This window comes from Mobula hypostoma (genome assembly GCF_963921235.1).
Source record: "Mobula hypostoma chromosome 5 unlocalized genomic scaffold, sMobHyp1.1 SUPER_5_unloc_5, whole genome shotgun sequence".
Lineage (NCBI taxonomy): Eukaryota > Metazoa > Chordata > Chondrichthyes > Myliobatiformes > Myliobatidae > Mobula > Mobula hypostoma.
The window spans coordinates 232,420-254,253 of record NW_026948117.1 but is presented as its reverse complement, the minus strand read 5'-3'; the positions used below and the strand labels follow the sequence as shown (position 1 = coordinate 254,253).

Sequence of the window (21,834 nt, the reverse complement as noted above, 5' to 3'; positions counted from 1 at the left end):
TAAAGTGAGACCGTCATTTGTGGGAACACCCGAAAGAGAATGAGTGCAGGTATCTCCATTTGTTCAAGAGCCTGATGGTTGAGAGGTAATAACTGTTCTTGAACCTAATGGTGCAGGTCAAGGCAGTTGTATCTTTTACCTGATGGCAAAGTGAGAAAAGAGCGTGGCCCGGGTGATGCCCTCTCTCTCACTCACGCTAACACAGGGTACGTGAAGAATCCTTACTCACCCTGAATTAACTGAAACAGGAGCTAGAGTAAAAAGCAAAAAGTTGCAGATGCTGCAAATCAGAAATAGAAGCATAAAATACTGGAAACACTCACAGGCGAGGCATGTTATGTGGTTCTATTTAAGAGATGATGTTTCTGTGAATGTGCATATCATCTGCAGTTTTACTGCTTCTCATCATTGACCTGTTCTGCTGCAGACACTGGTGTCTGTGGTAAGATCAGGGGCTTCTTTCACCTTCAGCAGTTGCTGCTTCATTCTGATGTTTGAGAACTTGTGGTTTATGACTGTGTTATATGGGAAGACTGAATAACCACAGGTCCTTCTGATCACATGACATACAGCCTACAGACCTACCTGAGGATGTATAAAACCAGGACATCCCTCTGCACATTGCAGCTTCACTTGCCTGTGACTGCCTCTGCCGTGCCATGGCTCTATCACTCCTTCTACTCATCGTGCTGGCAGCAGCCGATGGCTTTCGGTGAGTATCATCAGTAATTACATGACTACACAGAGGTAAGCAGCATCAGAATGCAGAATATAGTGTAACAATTACAGAGAAAGTGCAGTACAAGCAGACAATACGGTGCAAGACCCGTGACGTGCTGGATTGTGAGCTAAAGAGATGAAATTGATATCAGGTGGAAGCTCATCTTTATCATACAAGAGCTTTTGCTGGATGGACGTTGGGAGAAGAGAGAATGACTGGCTTGGAAGGTATCTTTAATGATTCTTGCTGCTTTCTGGAGATAGTGGGAAGTGTAAAAAGAATCCACGGAGGGGAGGTTGGTTTCCACATTGTGTTAAGGGGTTGTGGTTTTGGGCAGATCAGTTGCTATACCATGAGACTACAAGGTATAGGAACAGAATTGGGCCATTTGGCCCATCAAGTCTCCTCCACCATTTTATCATGGCTTATCCAATTTTCCTCTCTGCCCCAATCTTCTGCCTTCTTCCTGTATCCCTTCATACCCTGAGCAATCAAGAATCTGTCGACCTCTGCCTTAATATACATAAAGGCTTGGCCTCCATAGCTGCCTGTGGCAAAGAATTCCACAGATTCTCCATTCCGGCTGAAGAAATTCCTCCTCATCGCTATTCTGAAAGAGCGCCTCTCTATTCTGAGGCTGTGTCCTCTGATCTTAGACTCCCCCATCAAATGAAACATCCTCTCCACATCCACTCTATCAAGGCCTTTCACCATTCGATAGGTTTCAATCAGATCACCCCCTCATTCTTCTGAATTCTACTGAATACGTGCCCAGAGTCATGAGACAAGGTAGGAGCTGATGTATCCCTCCACTTCTACAAAACGGCCCTCCTAGCTATCAATGTAGCAAATGCAATAACATGTTGGTCAGACACAGAGATACCATGGATATTTTGAGGAATTATTCCAAACAGCACGGTTAATTTGTTAGGTTGTAAATTAATTTTAAGTGTTTTACTATTTTCCATTAGTCACTTTTTTGCTGCTGCAATCACATTGCTTCCTCAGCACTACCTACCCCTCCACCTATCTTCATATCATCTTCAAACTTTGCCAAAAAGCCAACAATTCCATTATCTAAACCATTGACAAACAATGTGAAAAGCTGTGGTCCCAACACTGACCCCTGAGGAATACCACTAGTCACTGGCAGCCAACCAGAAAAGGCCCCTTGTTTTCCCATTTGCTGCCTCTTCCCTGTCAACCATTCCACTATCCATGACAGTATCTTTCCTGTAATATCATAGAATTTTACCTTGTTAAGCAGCCTCAACAGTGGTACTTTATCAAAGACCTTCTGAAAATCTAGTCCACTGCCTCTTCTCTGTCCACCTTGTTACTTCCTTGAAGAACTCTAACAGATTTGTCAGGCAAGATTTCCCCTTACAGAAACCATACCCACTGTGACTTATTTTATCATTAGTCTCCAAGTGCCTCAGAACCTCATCCTTAATAATAGACTCCAACACTTCCCCAACCACTGAGGTTAGACTAACTGGCCTATAATTTCCTTTCTCCCTTCTCCCTTCTCCCTTCTTAAAGAGTGGAGTGACACTTGCAATCTTCCAGTCCTCCAGGACCATGACAGAATCAAGTGATTCTTGAAAGATCATGACCAATGCATCTGTTATCTCTTCAGCAACCTCTCTTAGGACTCTGGGATGTAGTCCATCTGGTCCCGGTGGCTTATCCACCTTAAGGCCTTCAAGTTTGCCTAGTTCATTTTCCTTTGTAATAGCAATGGCCCTCACTCCTGCTCCCTGACACTCACAGACCTCTGGAATACTGCTCGTGTCTTCCACATTGAAGTCAGATGCAAAGTTCTCATTAAGTTCATCTGCTGTTTCATTGTCCCCCATTACTACCTCACCAGCATCATTTTCCAGCAGTCCAATATAAAATCTCACCTCCTTTTACTCTTCATATAACTGAAAAAACTTTTGGTATCCTGTTTTATATTATTTACTAGTTTGCCCTCATGTTCCATCTTTTCACTTCTTATAGCTCTTTTAGTTGCCTTTTATTGGATTTTAAAAATTTCCCAATCAATGAGCTTCCCACTCACTTTTGCTACCATATTTGCCCTTTCCTTGGCTTTTATGCAGTCCTTAACTTCCTTTGTCAGCCATGGTTGCCTTGCCCTGTCACTTGAGAACAACTAGTGACTAGTGGGATACCGCAAGGCTCAGTGCTGGGACCCCAGTTGTTTACAATATATATTAATGACTTGGATGAGGGAATTAAATGCAGCATCTCCAAGTTTGCGGATGACACGAAGCTGGGCGGCAGTGTTAGCTGTGAGGAGGATGGTAAGAGGATGCAGGGTGACTTGGATAGGTTGGGTGAGTGGGCAAATTCATGGCAGATGCAATTTAATGTGGATAAATGTGAAGTTATCCACTTTGGTGGCAAAAATAGGAAAACAGATTATTATCTGAATGGTGGCCGATTAGGAAAAGGGGAGGTGCAACGAGACCTGGGTGTCATTATACACCAGTCATTGAAAGTGGGCATGCAGGTACAGCAGGCGGTGAAAAAGGCGAATGGTATGCTGGCATTTATAGCAAGAGGATTCGAGTACAGGAGCAGGGTGGTACTACTGCAGTTGTACAAGGCCTTGGTGAGACCACACCTGGAGTATTGTGTGCAGTTTTGGTCCCCTAATCTGAGGAAAGACATCCTTGCCACAGAGGGAGTACAAAGAAGGTTCACCAGATTGATTCCTGGGATGGCAGGACTTTCATATGAAGAAAGACTGGATGAACTAGGCTTGTACTCGTTGGAATTTAGAAGATTGAGGGGGGATCTGATTGAAACGTATAAAATCCTAAAGGGATTGGACAGGCTAGATGCAGAAAGATTGTTCCTGATGTTGGGGAAGTCCAGAACGAGGGGTCACAGTTTGAGGATAAGGGGGAAGCCTTTTAGGACTGAGATTAGGAAAAACTTCTTCACACAGAGAGTGGTGAATCTGTGGAATTCTCTACCACAGGAAACAGTTGAGGCCAGTTCATTGGTTATATTTAAGAGGCAGTTAGATATGGCCCTTGTGGCTATGGGGGTCAGGGGGTATGGAGGGAAGGCTGGTGCAGGGTTCTGAGTTGGATGATCAGCCATGATCATAGTAAATGGCGGTGCAGGCTTGAAGGGCCGAATGGACTACTCCTGCACCTATTTTCTATGTTTTCTATGTAACTACTTCTGTGGAACATATCTATCCTGCACTTTGTGAATTATACCTAGAAACTTCAGCCATCTCTGCTGTGCCATCACCCCCGCCAGTATACTCCTCCAATCCACCTGGGTAAGTTCCCCTCTCATGCCTCTGTAATTCCCTTTATTCCATTGTAATACTGAAGCAAAGTACGCCAACTAGTGGAGAGGTGTCGCAGCAACAAACTTGCACTCAACGTCAGTAAGGCGAAAGAGCTGATTGTGGACTTCAGGAAGGGTAAGATGAAGGAACACATACCAATCCTCATAGAGGGATCAGAAGTGGAGAGAGTGAGCAGTTTCAACTTCCTGGGTGTCAAGATCTCTGAGGATCTAACCTGGTCCCAACACACCGATGCAGTTATAAAGAAAGCAAGACAGTGGCTATCCTTCACTAGGAGTTTGAAGAGATTTGGCATGTCAACAATTACACTCAAAAGCATCTATAGATGTACTGTAGAGAGCATTCTGACAGGCTGCATCACTGTCTGGTATGGTGGGGTTACTGCTCAGGACCAAAAGAACTTCAGAGAGTTGTAAGTCTAGTCAGCTCCATGTTGGGTACTAATAAACCCCGTGATAATAAACCTGATTCTGATTCTGATACATGTGACTTATGCTTCTCCCTGTCAGGTTGATGTACGAAGGCAATCATATTATAATCACTGCCTCCTAAGGGTTTATTTTATGTTAAGCTCCCTAATAAGACCTGGGTTAGTGCAGAACACCCAGGTCTTATCAGGGAGCTTAACATAAAGATGGCCTTTCCCCAAGCAGGCTCAAGCACAAGCTGCTCTAAAAAGCCATCTCGTAGGCACACAACAAATTCCCTCTCTTACGATCTGACACCAAGCTGATTTCCCCAGTCCCCTTGCATACTGAAGTCCCCCCACTATAATTGTGTCATTACCCTTATTACATGCCTTTTCGAGCTCCCTTTGCAATCTCAACCCCACGTCTTGGCTACTATTTGGAGGCCTACATAAGAGTCTCATAATGATTTTTTTTTACCCTTGCAATTTCTTAACTCCATCCACAAAGATTCAACATTCTCTGACCCTATGTCACCTCTTTCTGAAGATGTACTTCCATCTCTTACCAACAAGGCCACATCACTGCCTCTGCCTTCCGGCCTCTCTTTTAGATGCAGTGTATATCCTGTGATGTTAAGCTCCCAACTATGGCTTTCTTTCAGCCACAACTCAGTGATGCCCACATGTCATACACACCAATCTCTAAATGCGCCACGAGTCCACCCATCTTATTCCGAATGCTGTGCACATTTCAGTTCAGCACCTTAAGTCATGCATTCTTCATACTTTTGAATTTTGCCTCTTTGGTACAAGTTAACTCTTTGCTTTGTCTGCACTTCTACCCAATTATTGACTTGTCCTTCCTTACATTCATGTTACCCCCATCATCTACTTGTAAACCTGCTGGCTCATCCTCAGCTCTATCATCTTGGTTCCTATCTCCCGGCCATATTAGTTAAACCACTCCCAATAGCTCTAGTAAATCTGCCCACAAGAAATTTGGTCCTGCTCAGATTCAAGCGCAATCATCTCTAAGAATCTTCTCTCTAGTTATGGTAAATTTACAGACTTTCTGATCCCTAATACCTTGAACTTCCATCACACTGCTAATGTCTTCCACAGTGAAGACTGACGCAAAATACTTATTTAGTTCATCCGCCATTTTGTTGTCCCCCGTTACTATTCTCCAGCATCATTTTCCAGTGGTCTGATATCCACTCATCTGTCTTTTATACTTAAGGTATCTGAAGAAATTTTTGATATTCTCTTTAATATTATTGGCTAGCTTGCCTTCCTCGGCGTCCACATCTCGGCTGACCTCACCTGGACTGCCCACATCTCTTATCAGGTGGGGAAGGCCCAACAGAGGCTCTACTTCCTAAGGAAGCTAAAGCACGCTCTCCTCCCTCATCACCTGCTGATCAACTTCTATCAGACAACTATAGAGAGCCTCCTGACGTATTGCTGTGCAGTGTGGTTTGCCAGCTTCACAGAACAGAACAGAACAGGAAGGACTTGCAGCGGGTGGTGAGGGTAGCAGAGCGGGTTATTGGCACAACATTACCCTCCCTCAGAGACATTTATACTGGCAGACTTCAAAAGAAGGCTACTTGTATTTCAAAGGATCCCACTCATCCTGGACATCACCTGTTTTCCCCTCTACCTTCTGGGAAGAGATACAGAGCATTAAGGACGAAAACAAAGAGACTCCTTAACAGCTTCTACCCACAAGCAGTGAAATGTATAACACCCCCTTCCCTTCTCCTGCCCCCCTCCTAAGACGGCGGCAGCTAAATGCATCACATTCCAGGAATGGCAGGTGTGCAATAGTCCTATCCCCCCATCCATATATTAATTTTGGACTGCATTCCTGAGGTTTTAGAGTTTATTTTATGTATATATTCTTTGTTATGCTGCAAAACGTTGAGCTGCTAAACTGTGTTTCATTGCTCCACAACAATGACAATGAAGATATTCTTTTTCTAACGGCTCTTTTAGTTGCCTTCTATTGGCTTTTAAAAGCTTCCCGATCCGCTAAGTTCCCTCTAATTTTTGCTCTATTTTCTGCCCTCTCTTTGGCTTTTATGTTGGCTTTGACTTCTCTTTTCAGCCACAGTTGTGACATCTTTCCTTTAGAATCCTTCTTCCTTGTTAGCATGTATATGTCCTGTGCCTTCCAAATTCCTTCCAGGTATTCCAGCCATTGCTACTCTGCCATCATCCCTGCCAGTGTTCTTTTCCAATCAATTCTGACCATCTCCTCTCTCATGCCTTTGTAATTTCCTTTACTCCACTGCAATACTGATGCATCTGACTTTGGGTTCTCCTTCTCAAATTTCAGGGTGAATTCAATCGTGTTATGATCACTTTTCCCTCAGTGTTCTTCTACCTTCAGCTCTCCAATCAATTCTGGTTCCTTGCACAACACCCAATAGCTGATCCCCTTGTGGGCTCAACCACAATCTGCTCTAAAAAGCCATCTTCTAAACACTTATGAAAAATTCATCCCCCTGGAATACAGCACCAATCTGATTTTCCCAATCTACCTGCATGTTGAAATCCCCTGTGACTATTGTAACATTGCCCTTTTGGCATACTTTTCTGTCTTTCTTTGTAATTTGTAGGCCACATCTGGCCATTTACTAAGTTGTTCTGGGTTTTGTCCACCCATTGATCCAAACCTGCTCTGAGATACCTGCTCTGGACTTCTAAAATTCTCCACAAATCTCCCTGTCCTGACCGTTTCCTGTTTGAAACTTGCTGCTCTAATTCTAGCCTCATGCTCATTCCCATATTTCATTGCATTTCCATTGGCGACCTTGCCAGCAGTTCCCAATCTGTTGGAATACCTTCCTGCAGTAGTGACACCGTCGGGGTAGCCTCAAGCCCATGGGCAGATCTGTCCTTGAGATGTTCTTCAGGTCTATGCAGATCTCTCGACATAGCAGCACAGGAGAAGTGGAGAGGTAGAACAATACAGTACAGGAACAGGCCCTTCAGCGCACCAGATCTGTGCCAAGCACAGAGTAAATCCAGTTCCATCTGTATCCCTCAGTATTCTGCCTGTTCATGTGGCTGGCAAAAGGCTCCTGAACGTTCCTATTGTATTAGTGGAGATACTGTCACTGTTCAGATATGACCCAAGTGCAGAGAGAGATGCACTGAAACCAGTCAATAGTTCACAGGCTTTAATGTGAATAGATTTGTAGGCAAAGGAAAACAATAAATGCTTGGCCAAACAGGGCCGTTAACTAAAACTCTCAAATGGAAAGTGAAGCAATACTGTGGCTGAAGAAAATAACTAAATATTAAATTAATACTTCCAGTCTTCGGCATCATTTGACTCAACAGTCCAGTTTCTCAGGCAAGGCCGAAGGCACGCAAGCAGCGAAATGCGGTGAAAAGAATGGAGTTAAATATCATCACAGTGAAATAATTGGCTGACAGGTGCATATTCATGAGCGCAATTGCGGAATCCACTGCTCTGCTGAATCGTGGTTATGACGGATACAGGGTGCTGGAGGAGAGGGAATCGCTGAGGGACTGAGTGAGGGAGTTGATTACCTGTCACTGATACAGTTGCGGTCACAGATACCATTGTGGGAAGTCGTGTGAACCCGAGGTAAGGATGGCTCTTCAGCGCTTACATGGAGCTGTCCTATTTTCAGTCCCATCCAGCCTCTTCCTCAGCACTTCCCAGTACACTGATATCTGTATTCCTGCTTCCTGCACTCATTGAGAATGTAAATATTTCACTATCTCTCCTGCCAGTTTGGATTGTACTCCCACCTGCACCTCGTCCCTTCCCTTTGACATTGTCTACTGCGCTGCACTTTCTCTGTGGATGATCTACTTCATTCTGCGTTCTGTTACTGCCTCAGTATGCTATGTTTTGAAATGATCTGTCAAGCTTACACTGTACCTCAGTGATACAATGACAAAGCAGCCCCAGTTCCATCTCTGGGTTACTGAGTACGAGTCCTTTGCAGAGGACCCACATCAGCGCTGGTGAATGCCAGTTCTAGCAGTGGTGATGATAAACTGTTGTTCTATCTACCAGCACTTCCTCGTGCAGCCAGCTCACAGATCCAGTAACGTTTCAATCTGGTTTTACAGAATTTCCAACCTGTTCCAGAAGCAGTCGGATAATATTCTGGCAGTGCAGTGGCCTCCAAACGTCTGTCAGGTAAGTGGAATCATTTGTGTACAAATCTGAGTGTCTGAACAGTGAGCGCCTGCAAACAGTGGCTGTTGTAGAGATCAGTGTACGAGACAGACAAGTTGGATGAAAATGTTGGTGATGTAGCAGACAGTGAAGAACTTTGTCTAAAGTTACAACAGGAACTAGATCAACTGGGAAAGTGGGCCAAGAAATGACGGATGGCATCTCACTTGGAGAAGTGAGTAATTGCCCCCCTCACCTTTATGCATGCCCTCGTGTAATTGACAACTACCCTGTCTATGCCTCTCACAATTTTATAACCTTCTATCAGCCTCCAACTCACCAGAGAAAGCAAACTGAGTATGTCCAAGCTCCTAGCTGCTAATCCAAGCAGCATCCTAGAAAACCGCTCTGCACCCCCTCCAAAGCCTTCACATCCTCCTTGTATTGAGGTCAATAGAATTGCACTCAATACTGTGTGCTGCCCAAGCAAGGGTTTATATTGCTGCAGCATAACTTCCTGACCCAAACTCAATACCCTGATCAATGCCATATGCCAGCTTAGCCACCTGTTTACTGGCATGACCACTGTTAAGTGAAGACTCTGAGATCCCTCTGTACATGAGTACAGTCAACGGTCTTGATCTTAACTGGATTTCCCTTGGCGTTTGACCTCCCCAGGAAAAACACCTCACACTTGCTCAGATTAAACTCCATCTGCCATTTTTCTGCCCATATCTGCAAATGATCTATATTCTGTTGTATCCTTTGATGGCTCACGACACTGTCCACAACTCCAGCAATCTTTTTGATATCTGCAAACTTACTGACCCACTCACCTACATTTTCATCCAAGTCATTTCTGCACATCACAAGTAACAGAGGCCCCAGAAATTGAATCAGCTTTATTATTATAGTTTTACATGATGTGAAATTTTCTGTTTTTATATAGTGCAAAGACATAAAATGACCACAGATTGTAAAATAAATGGTGATAAAAGGAACTTACAGGAGCTTACCCGGCCTTACCTCACTGGGAGCAGGCTCATCCTTAGCCTCTGCTCGCCGAAGCCTCTTGAGTCTCCTTCAGGCATTGTCTCTTGAAGGTGTCTTTGATAATGGGGAGGGTTGTGCCTCTGCTGGGACTCTGCTGGAATCTGCAATTCCACTGGTCAGGACCTCCAGCAGAATAACAGCCTCCATCACTACCCTGCAATTGCTGTGGGCAAACCAGTTTCAAATCCAAACGAACAAGTCTCTGTGCATCTTAACCTTCTGGATCAGCCTACCATGAGGAACCTTGTCAAGAGCCTGACTAAAGGTCTTACTGAGCACAGTCACACCAGAGTTTTATAGAGCTGCAACATACCTCACGCCATTGCACTCCTTCCTCAACACTGGATACACTACTTCGGTTTAGGTGAAAGGTGAAATATTTAGCAGGAATCTGAGAATTAATTTCTTCACCAGAGGGTGGTGCAAGTGGGAACGGGCAGCCACCGGAAGTGGTAGATGGAAGTTCAATTGTAACACTTAAGAGAAGTTTAGATGGATAGGAGGGATATGGAAGGACCAGGTTGGCATGAACTAGAATGGCCACCAGACCTGTTTTTCTGATGAAGTGCTGTTTTCCTGGCCTTGGTGTTCATCCATTTCTTGTCAGTGACAAGTTTCCTTCCTTGTCTTTCCAGGTTAAAAAATGGAGCGGCCCAGGTTGTGCCTTTGATTACTGGACCATCCACGGCTGGTGGTAACTGTCTCCTTATGCGGAAGAACTTGAGCAAAGGTTCAGGGGTTCTGGGGTAAATCAGTGCCAGTGTTGGGCTGTGCTCTGGAGTATGGGCTTTACTGAGCCTGGATATCAGTACCAGAATCACCGCTGTTTCTCCAGCTGCTCAGCCTGCACCTGAGCAAAGACTCCTTATCTCCGTCTTAAACAGCCAGCTCTTAATCCAAAAACTGTCCCTGCTGCTCGATTTTCCCCAAAGGGGAAGAGTCAACTCAACACCACCTGTTTGTCACACTCCGAACTTTGTCTGGTCAATAAAATCACCTCTCATATTTATAAACTTGAGTGGGTACAGGCCCAACAACTCAACTTCATATGTCAACCCCAATCAACCCATGAACATTTTCCATACAGACACGTCCCCGCTTAACTAGAGAGACCAGGGTTCTGAGTGTGACCTCATCGAAGATGTAGAGTTGGAGCAAGACTTCCCGACTCCTGTCCTTCAAAACCCACCCGACAGTCTAGATCCCAGTATCCAGCTGCCCCCATTGCTCTGAACTGTGTAGGAGCATTGTGGTGACAACTGAGCCCCTCATCCCTGAGACCTGAGACAGAACACAAAGTACTGTCCCTGTAAGTAAATGCCAGCAAAGTGCAGGAATTCTTCAGCTTGGAATCAGCACCTCACCCTATCCTTTTATCTTCCAGGCCCCCTAGGTCTGCCAAAAAGAAGGTGGGAAATTTCAGCCTGACTAAAATAAAGGTCAGTACATACAATCAGCGATGATTCACAAAATCTCGAGTTTTATGACTGGACACAACACACTATCACACAGGTTACTGGTCAGTTTATCAACAGGCCAGCTGGGTTACTCAAATCACACAACATCAGGATAAGTCGTGAGTTCTGGTCACTGGTCACTGGTCACCGGTCCATTTTACACAGCAACCTTGAACTCAGTCCCAGCTCTCTGTGATTCTGTACATAAACCCCTGAGTCACTGGGAATGGTTCACTCAGTAATAAGAGTCATAGCACAGACTTCAAACCCGCTTGTCCATGCCAGTCCCATTTGTCAGTCTTTGGCCCATATCCCACTAAACCTTTCCAATCCATATCCCTGTCTGAATGTCTTAAATGTTGTAATTGTACCTTTCACCAGGCCCAGAAGCTCCCAGAGACATAGAAAGCCACAATGCAGAAAAAGGCTCTTCGACCCATCTAGTCAGAGCCTGCCTGGTCCTGTCTGCCTGCACGAGGACCGTGTTCTGTCAGCCTCCTCTCATCTATTTACCTGTCCAAACTTCCCTTATGTAGCGACTGAACCCACATCTACCACCTTAGAGAGGGTGCAGAGGAGATTTCCCAGGATGGTGTCTGGATTTAAGAGCATGTCTTATTAGGAGATGTTCAGTGAGTTGGAGCTTTTCTCTTTGAAGCAAAGGAGAATGAAAAATGACTTGATAGAGGTGTACAAGATAGTAAGAGACATAGACAGAGTGGACAGCCAGGATTTTTCCCAGTTATGGAAATGGCTAATACAAAAGAGTATAATTTTAAAGGGATTGAACAAAAGCATGGGGCGGAGGGTGGCCAGAGGTATTTTTTTACACAGTCTGATAGGTGTGTGTGAGGTGCCAGGGGTGTTGTAGAGGCAGATCCATTTGGGACATTTAAGATACTTAGATAAGCACATAGGTGAAAGAAAAATTGGTGGTAATCTGGGTGGGTAGAGTTAGATTGATCTTGGAGTAACTTAAAAGATTGGCACAACATCATGAGCCAAAGGGCCGATACTGTGCTCTACTGTCATATGTTCTATCAGTAACAGGAACAGGCTTTACAGCTGGCGATGTTGTGTCAAACTTATTAACTAGTAGTTAAATACCCAATAAAAACTAATCCCTTCTGGCTACAGAGTGTCTCTATCCCTCTATTCTCCATGTACTCACGCGCCTGACGAACATCCCCTTAAACAGCTCTATCATATTTGCCCCCACCATCACCCCAGCAGCACATTCCAGACACCCAACATGATCTGTGTATTTTTTAAACTTGCTCAGCACATCTCATTTGAACTTGACCCTTCTCACCTTAAACGAATGTCCGGCAATATTAAAAAATGTAGACCTTGTTTTAGAGAAGCTGTCCATTCTATCTGTGCCTTTCATTATTTTACAAGCTTCTACGAGCTCTCGCTCAGCCTTTGCCATTCTAGAGAAAACAGTTCTTGTCCAACCTGTCCTTACACACTCTAATAAATTCTGCCCAATCTAAAATGATCTTCCCAGTCTATGCGACGCACTTCGATCGTTTCCTCTTGAACACCAAAGGCGGAGGGAATCTCTGAAATTATGGAAGGCGCAGATAGACAGTGAGAGTGTGGAAATATCAAATACTAGAGGACTTTGCGTTATGGTAAGGGGGAGTTTGAAGGAGTTCTGCACAAGACGGGGATGCCTGGGATGTGCTAGCATGGAGGCAGAAACAATAACATTTAAGAGGTATTTTGACGGGCACAGCTTGGAGGGACACAGACCGTGTGTAGACAGACGGATTAGTCAGATTGGCATCATTGTTGACATGGTCATCGTCGGCTGAGGGACCAGTTCTGTGTTGTTTTTCTCCATGCTCTGTTGGGTTAAGTTGAATGGACGACATTTTAAAGGGGCTTGGAGGAGTACGTTTTTAGTTACACAGAGAGGGGTAAATATCTGGAGCATGCTGTCAGAGGCAATGCTGTGGTGGAATCAGATATAATCAACATTTAACATATATCTGGACATAGGACCATGATAAGTATATTCACCCCGAACCAATTAATCATATTCCAGGTTGTAACTCAGCTTCAGATATCTGTTACAAAACCATAGAAAACCATAGAAAAAACTACAGCACAGAAACAGGCCTTTTGGCCCTTCTTGGCTGTGCTGAACCATTTTCTGCCTAGTCCCACTGATCTGCACACGGACCATATCCCTCCATACACCTCCCATCCATGTATCTGTCCAATTTATTCTTAAATGTTAAAAAAGAACCCGCATTTACCACCTCGTCTGGCAGCTCATTCCATACTCCCACCACTCTCTGTGTGAAGAAGTCCCCCCTAATGTTCCCTTTAAACTTTTCCCCCCTCAGTCTTAACCCATTTCCTCTGGTTTTTTTCTCCCCTTGCCTCAGTGGAAAAAGCCTGCTTGCATTCACTCTATCTATACCCATCATAATTTTATATACCTCTATCAAATCTCCCCTCATTCTCTTACACTCCAGGCAATAAAGTCCTGACCTATTCAACCTTTCTCTGTAACTGAGTTTCTCAAGTCCCGGCAACATCCTTGTAAACCTTCTCTGCACTCTTTCAACCTTATTTATATCCTTCCTGTAATTTGGTGTCCAAAACTGAACACAATGCTCCAGATTCGGCCTCACCAATGCCTTATACAACCTCATCATAACATTCCAGCTCTTATACTCAATACTTTGATTAATAAAGGCCAATGTACCAAAAGCTCTCTTTACGACCCTACCTACCTGTGACGCCACTTTTTGGGAATTTTGTATCTGTATTCCCAGATCCCTCTGTTCCACTGCACTCCTCAGTGCCTTACCATTAACCCTGTATGTTCTACTTTGGTTTGTCCTTCCAACATGCAATACATTACACTTGTCTGTACGAAACTCCATCTGCCATTTTTCAGCACATTTTTCCAGCTGGTCCAAGTCCCTCTGCAGGCTCTGAAAACCTTCCTCACTGTCTACTACACCTCCAATCTTTGTATCATCATCAAATTTGCTGATCCAATTTACCACATTATCATCCAGATCATTGATATAGATGACAAATAACAATGGACCCAGCACTGATCCCTGTGGCACACCACTAGTCACAGGCCTCCACTCAGAGAAGCAATTCTCTACCATCACTCTCTGGCTTCTTCCATCGAGCCAATGTCTAATCCAATTTACCACCTCTCCATGTATACCTAGCGACTGAATTTTCCTAACTAACCTCCCATGCGAGACCTTGTCAAAGGCCTTACTGAAGTCCATGTAGACAACATCCACTGCCTTCCCTTCATCCACTTTCCTGGTAACCTCCTCGAAAAACTCCAATAGATTGGTCAAACATGACCTACCACGCACAAAGCCATGTTGACTCTCCCTAATAAGTCCTTCTCTATCCAAATGCTTGTAGATTCTGTCTCTTAGTACTCCCTCCAATAACTTACCTACTACCGACGTCAAACTTACCGGCCTATAATTTCCCGGATTACTTTTCGATCCTTTTTTAAACAACAGAACAACATAGTCATAGTCATAGTCACACTTTATTGATCCCGGGGGAAATTAGTTTTTGTTACAGTTGCACCATAAACAATAAATAGTAATAGAACCATAAATAGTTAAATAGTAATATGTAAATTATGCCAGTAAATTATGAAATAAGTCCAGGACCAGCCTATTGGCTCAGGGTGTCTGACCCTCCAAGGGAGGAGTTGTAAAGTTTGATGGCCACAGGCAGGAATGACTTCCTATGACGCTCTGTGCTGCATCTCGGTGGAATGAGTCTCTGGCTGAATGTACTCCTGTGCCCACCCAGTACATTATGTGGTGGATGGGAGACATTGACCAAGATGGCATGCAACTTAGACAGCACCCTCTTTTCAGACACCACCGTCAGAGAGTCCAGTTCCATCCCCACAACATCACTGGCCTTACGAATGAGTTTGTTGATTCTGTTGGTGTCTGCTACCCTCAGCCTGCTGCCCCAGCACACAACAGCAAACATGATAGCACTGGCCACCACAGACATGAGCTGCTCTCCAATCCTCCGGCACCTCACCCGTAGACACCGACATTTTAAATATATCTGTTCTTCCCTTTCTTTTACTATCAGTTGGTATTTCACTCGAGTCCTTACTCAAACTGTCAATTTATTTTCAGGATCTCAAACGCAAGATGGAGAAATTTTGGCCACAACTAAATGGCAAAAGCAATCAGAATTTCTGGTACGTACTTGATAAATGGCCTCCTGTACACAACCCAAATGTCTTCAATTAATGTATAGTTTCAGACTCAGCATTGAACCAAGGATTTATTTCACATAACAGAGGAAATAAGGGCAGGACCATGCCATTCGGCCCATCTAACTATCACAAACTGTCCACTGGCCTGACTAAACCTTCAGACAACATTCCAGCCTGCCACTCACAGCCACATTTCTCTTAACTTGATTCTCAACATACAAATGCTTCCATTAGATTCCAGTCTATAACTCTTGCTCAGTACTAAAGTCCAAAATGCTGCAAAGCTCAGCAGGTCAGTCAGCATCTGTGGATAGAGAAGCAGTTAAAATGACACGTCCTTTGTCAGAAATGGGAAAAAAATCTCAGTAGCAGGGAGTTTGAAAAGTCTGTTTTGGGCAAGTATTTGTTAGTTTTCTTGATGACAGGTTGAGCAGTAAATAAAAGGACAGTCCCTGTATCAGAGTGGCAGTTTAGAGCAGGCCTGCTCTGAGGTGGAAGTGCTACTGATAGGTTGAAGTGTGAGCAGCAGGAACTTTAACAATTCCACTGGTTTGCGAAGGTAGTAAAGGCAGTCAGTGGATGCTCTGCTCCTCCTGTGAAATGTGGGAGATCAGAAAATGGTGTTGTGTCCCTGAAGGCTATATCTGCAGGAAATGCGTGCAACTGCAGCTCCTCCCAGACCACGTAGACCAGGTGGAGCAGCAGCTGGACTTGGAGGCAAAGGGAGTTATAGACAGGAGTCTGGATATGGTAAGTGTATTCCCTGTGGCCTGTCTATGTGTGCCCTATCTTCACACTGTTCCCTGTGTATGGATTATATATGTGCATGTGGGCACGTGGCCAAGTGGTTAAGGCATTCCACTAGCGATCTGAAGGTCGTGAGTTCAAGCCCCAGCCGAGGCAGCCCGTTGTGTCCTTGAGCAAGGCACTTAACCACACATTGCTCTGCGACGACACTGGTGCCAAGCTGTATGGGTCCTAATGCCCTTCCCTTGGACAACGTCGGTGTCGTGGAGAGGGGAGACTTGCAGCATGGGCAACTGCCGGTCTTCCATACAACCTTGCCCAGGCCTGTGCCCTGGAGAGCGAAGACTTTCCAGGCGCAGATCCATGGTCTCGCAAGACTAACGGATGCCTTTACTTTACTATGTCTTGTGTGCACATAGACCCCATCTTCCCTGTGATCCCTACTTTCAGCCACGCTTCCAGTCCTGTAACACCACAAACTGTGTGTTAAAACATTGCTGATCTTTTTCTCTCTCTCACTAGGAAATATGAGTGGGATAAACACGGAAAGACTGCGGGCTTAGCAGTACATGACTACTTCGAGAAAGCACTGGGCTACTTCAACAAGTGAGGACTTGATTTGTATATCTCACCAACTCACAACTCCCCTCCGTGCTCCTCATTCCCAACCCTACTGCCAACCTAATGAACCCACCAAAGGTCCGATTACAGGGCATTAAGAAACACCCCTCAGTGATAAGAAGAAATACTCAGCACATGTGGTGTATTCAGTGTGAGCTGAACGGTAGACAGGGATTTCACAGAGTGAACACAGAGGCGGCAACAGTGGAGCCTCATTAGAAGAGGAAGTGGGGAGGCAGGGAGAGTGAAAGAGAGACGGCTGTGAGGTGGTGGGGGAGAGAGAGAGAGAGAGAGATGGCTGTGAAGGAGGGAAAGATGGAAGGAGGGAGACAGAGAGAAAGAGCGGGAGAGCTGTGGAGGGAAGAGAGCAAGGCAAGGTGAGAACGACAGCAAATAGAGACAGACCCACTGAGAGAGAGAGAGACTGAAGGAGACAGGTTGATGCAGAGAAGGGAGTTGGAGGGACTGAAGGTGCCGGGCAGAGCAGACAAATCCGGCAAAGAGAAAGATGAGAGATGCAAAATACGTGAAAAAGCGAGAAGGGGAGAGAGAGAGAGGCAGACGGATGGGGAGAATGAGAGAGAAACTGTGCAACAGAAAGTCAGAGAGGGAGGGTGTGTGTTGCAGGAGTAAGCAAAGGAGTCTCAATTAGACATAGAGTGTGATAACTGAGGGAGAGGGAATGATTGAAAGATGCATTTTTACCAACACTGAATGTCAATGTGCAGTGCAAGTAAAGATATTCTCTGTTTCTGTTACAGAGTTCTCGGAAACTGCACTAACCCTAAGGTGAGGCACTCTCTGTAATTGAGTTGAAGTGGTTTTAATATTGTACAGGGCCACACCAGGAGTAGTCAGAACAGTACAGCACCTCTATTTAACTCATCCATACATACTATATTGCCCATCCCAAATAGTTCACCTACACCTTTACAATCCTTGTGTCTGTCCAAGTGTCTTTCAAACGTTTTGCAATAACCATGGGGTGCAATGCTGTTACAGTTTGGGACATCAGAATTTGAAGTTCAATTCCAGCACTATCTGTGTGGAGTTTGTCTGTCCTCCCCATGAATGCATGGGTTTCCTCCAGGTGCTCTGGTTCTTCCCCTACCGCCCCCCACCCCCCCCGCCACAACAGTCCAACGACGTACTGGTTAGTGGAAAATTGTCCTGTGATTAGGCTACGGTTAAATCAGTGGTGCTGGGCAACGCGCCTCGTGAAGTTGGAAGGGCCTGTTGCACACTGTAACTCTAAATAACATTGTAATTGTACCCACCCCTATCACCCCTTTCACCGTACTCCGTGAAAGCATTTCCACTCGGGTCCCTTTTAATTCTCTCCTTTCTCACATTAAACCTGTGCCCTCTGGTTTTAGGCTCCTCTCTCCTGGGAAAAAGATCGTGACCATCCATCTTATCCACGCACCTCACACAAAATGCTGGAGGAACTCAACAGGCCAGGCAGCATCCATGGAGAAGAGTGAACAATAGACATTTCGGGCTGAGACCCTTTATCAGGACTGTCTACTGAGTTCCTCCAGCATTTTGTGTGTGTTGCTTTGACTTCCAACTTCTGCGGATTTTCTCTTGTTCAGGTCATTTATGCACCTCATGATTCTATAAACCTCCAAGGCCACCCTTCAGCCTCCTACACGCCAGGGTAAAACATTTCTACTTAAAAAACAATATCTCCAGCCCTGGTAACATCTCCATGCATCATTTTTAGATGCTCTCCATTTTAATGACATCTGTCCTGTTGCAGAGTGACCAGAATGGTACAAGCGTGGCCTACCATCATCTTGTTCTGCCTCATCTCCTGCTCCCAGTATTTTGACCAATGAAAGCAAGCATCATCATCCCTACCTGTATCACCACCTTCAAGGAATTCTCTACCTGAATCTTCAGGTGTCTTTGCACTACAACATTCCCCAGAGTCCTAGCATTTCCTGCCCTGGTTTGCAAGGCAACAGCTTGCATTTATCTACATTAAACTCCATGTACCATTCGTTCTTCTACTGGCCCAGTTGATCAAGGTCCTTATGTAATGGATAACCTCCTCCACTCTGCACTATTCCAGCAATTTTATTGTCATCTGCAAACTAACTGACCTTTCCACCTATAATCCTCATCCAAGTTGTTCGTATAAGTGATGAGTAGCAGACCCAGCAATGATCCTTGTGGCAGCCCGCTGGTCTGAACCCTCTATCAGCTATACCAAGGCGATTTTATCTTCATTTGACGAGCTCACCTGAATCTCATGTGACCGAGCTTTACAGACCACACGGTCTGTGGACTACATGGGGCCTTGCAAAAGGCCTTGCTAAACATGTAGACAATGTCTACCACCCTGCCCTCATCAACCTTCTCACCTCTTGATGAAACAATGAAATATGACAGAAAGGCTTTATGAAGCAGTGGTTAGGCCTCACTTGGAATATCGTGAGTAGTTTTAAGCCTTTTATCTTAGAAAGGATATTGTGACGCTGGAGAGTGTTCAAAGAATGTTCACACAAATTATTCCAGGATTGAATGGCTTGTCATATGAAGAGCGTTTGATGGCTCTAGGTCTATATTTACCAGAATTCAGAGGAATGAGGGATAACCCAATTGAGACTTACTGAATGGTGAAAGGTTTTGATAAAGTGAATGTGTTTCCTTTGGAGGGAGAGCCCAGGACCAGAGGACGCAGCCTCAGAATAGAGGAGCGTACTTTTAGAACAAAGATGATGAAGAATCTCTTTAGCCAGAGAGTGGTGAATTTGTGGAATTCATTGGCACAGTCAACTGTGGAGGTGAAGTATTTATATATATATTTAAGGCAGAGATTGATAGATTTTTGATTGGTCAGGGCCTGAAGTGATACGGGAGAAAGGCAGGAAATTCGGGCTGAGATGAAAAATGGATCACCCCTGATGAATTGGTGGAGCAGACTCGATGGGCCAAATGGCCTAATTCTGCTCCTATAACTTGTGGTCTTATAGTGTAAACTGGCCAATAATATAAAAGAGGATAAAAAAAGTTTTTTTTCCCAGATATATAAGGAGTAAAATGGAAATCAGGGTGGATATCAGACTACTGGAAAATGACACTGGGAGCTAGTAATGGGAGACAAAGAAATGGAGGAGGATCTTACTAAGTATTTTGTGTCAGTCTTCACTGTGGAAGACTACCAGAATGTCACAAATATGAGAGTGTCAAGGGACAGAAGTGAGTGGTGTTGCTGTTACTAAGAACGTGCTTGGGAAGCTGAACTGTTTGAAGGTAGATAAGTCACCTGGTCTATATGGATGACACCCCAACGTTCAGAACAAGGTAGCTGAAGAGATTATAGAGGCACTAATACTGATCTTTCAAGAATCAATAGATTCTGAGGACTAGAAAATTGCAGGAAGATTTTCTAATGCCATACAGTGGGGTTTAAATTAGAGTTGCAGGGGGTTTGGAATAGCAGGAACCCGAGTGCCAGAACAGAGAGTGGAGAGGTCATGGAGACAGATGCTGGTAAGACCTCAGACAAAATCAGGAATCAAAAAGTTGAGCATGGTGTGACTAGTGTCCTGAGCTGCATGGATCACGATCTGGAAGTACGATATTGTAGCCATGAGTGAGACTTGGTTGCAGGAGGGGTGGAACTGGAGCTCAATATTCCAGGGTTCCGTTTTTTTAGACGTGACAGAGTGGGTGGAATTAAAAGGAGAGAGGTGGTGCTACTAGTCAGGGAAAATGTCATGGCCGTGCTCCATCAGGACAGACTGGAGAACTTGACTAACAAAGTGTTGTGGGTGGAACTGAGAAATAATAGGGCTATATTACAGACCACCCAACAATCTGAGGGATTTAGGGCAACAAATTTGTAGAGAAATTGCAAGAAACATGAGGTTGTTATAGCAGGTGATTTTAGCATTCCACATATTGACCGGGACTCTTAAACTGTCAAAGGATTAGATGGGACAGAGTTTGTCAATTGTGTTCAGAAGTTTGTGTAGGGGAACACTGCATCTAGTAATCACAGTGCCATTAATTTCAAACTAAATGTTCAAAAAGATAGGTCTGGTCTGCTGGGTGAGATTCTAAATTGGAGAAAAGCCGATTTTGTTGGTATCAGATATGATCTGGCAAGTGTAGATTGAGACAGGCTGTTTTCTGGCAAAGGTGTACTTGGTAATGGGAGGCCTTCAAAAGTGAAATTTTGAGGGAACAAAGTTTGCATGTGTCTGTTGGAATAAAAGATAAAGATAACAAGTGTAGTGAACCTTGGCTTTCAGGAGATAGTGAGGCTGTTATTAAGAGAAAAAGGGATGTGCACAGCAAGTATAGGCAGGTAGGAACAAATGAGATGCATTCGGAGTACAAGAAATGCAAGAGCACATTTATGAAAGAAATCAGGAAGGCTAAGAGAAGGAAAGAAGTTGCTTTTGCAGACAAGGTGAAGGAGAATTGTAAGGGATTCTACAGATGTTGAGAGTAAAAGGATTTGCAAGGGACAAGATTAGTCCACTGGAAAGTCAGAATGGTAATTCATGTGTGAAGCCAATCATTTTGTTACATCTGCATTTACTTCGGAGTCTATGGAAGTGAGGAAAAGTGGCATCAACTTCATGGACCCTGTACAGATTATCGAGGAGGAGGTGTTTGCTATCCTGAGGCAAATCAGGGTGAATTAATTCCCAGTGCCTGACAAGGTGTTCCCTCAGACCCTATGGGAGACGAGTGCAGAAATTGCTGGGCCCTTGCAGAGATATTTCAAGCATCCTTAGCGTTAGGAGAGGTGCCAGAGGACTGGAGGATAGCCAATGTTTTTGACTGTTTAAGAAAGGCTCTAAACAGAAACCAGGAAATTGTAGGCGATGAGCCTGACGTCAGTTCTGGGAAAGTCATTGGAAGGTATTCCAAGGGACTGGATATATAAATATTTGGTTAACTGGATCAGCAACGTTCCAGGTGACTCCAAGATTGGGGTGTAGTGCACAGCAAAGAATACTATCATAGTTTGCAGAGGGATCTGCAAGAACCGGAAAATGGACTGAAAAATGGCAGATTGAATTCAACGCAGATAAATGCAAGGTGTTGCACTTTGC

The 21,834-nt window shown here is 44.5% G+C and overlaps 1 protein-coding gene across 1 annotated transcript in view; it reads left to right on the top strand.

Annotated features, from left to right (window-relative positions):
• The first annotated feature begins 609 nt into the window (after window positions 1–609).
• Window positions 610–21,834, top strand: part of LOC134341132 (ribonuclease T2-like) — a 31,338-nt gene continuing 10,113 nt past the window's right edge. Inside the window, exons 1-7 of the mRNA XM_063038905.1 lie at window positions 610–712; window positions 8,584–8,653; window positions 10,321–10,379; window positions 11,070–11,124; window positions 15,306–15,370; window positions 16,658–16,741; window positions 17,518–17,545. Coding sequence (XP_062894975.1) covers window positions 660–712; window positions 8,584–8,653; window positions 10,321–10,379; window positions 11,070–11,124; window positions 15,306–15,370; window positions 16,658–16,741; window positions 17,518–17,545 — 414 coding nt within the window. The 5' untranslated portion in view covers window positions 610–659. The remainder of the gene's footprint in view (window positions 713–8,583; window positions 8,654–10,320; window positions 10,380–11,069; window positions 11,125–15,305; window positions 15,371–16,657; window positions 16,742–17,517; window positions 17,546–21,834) is intronic.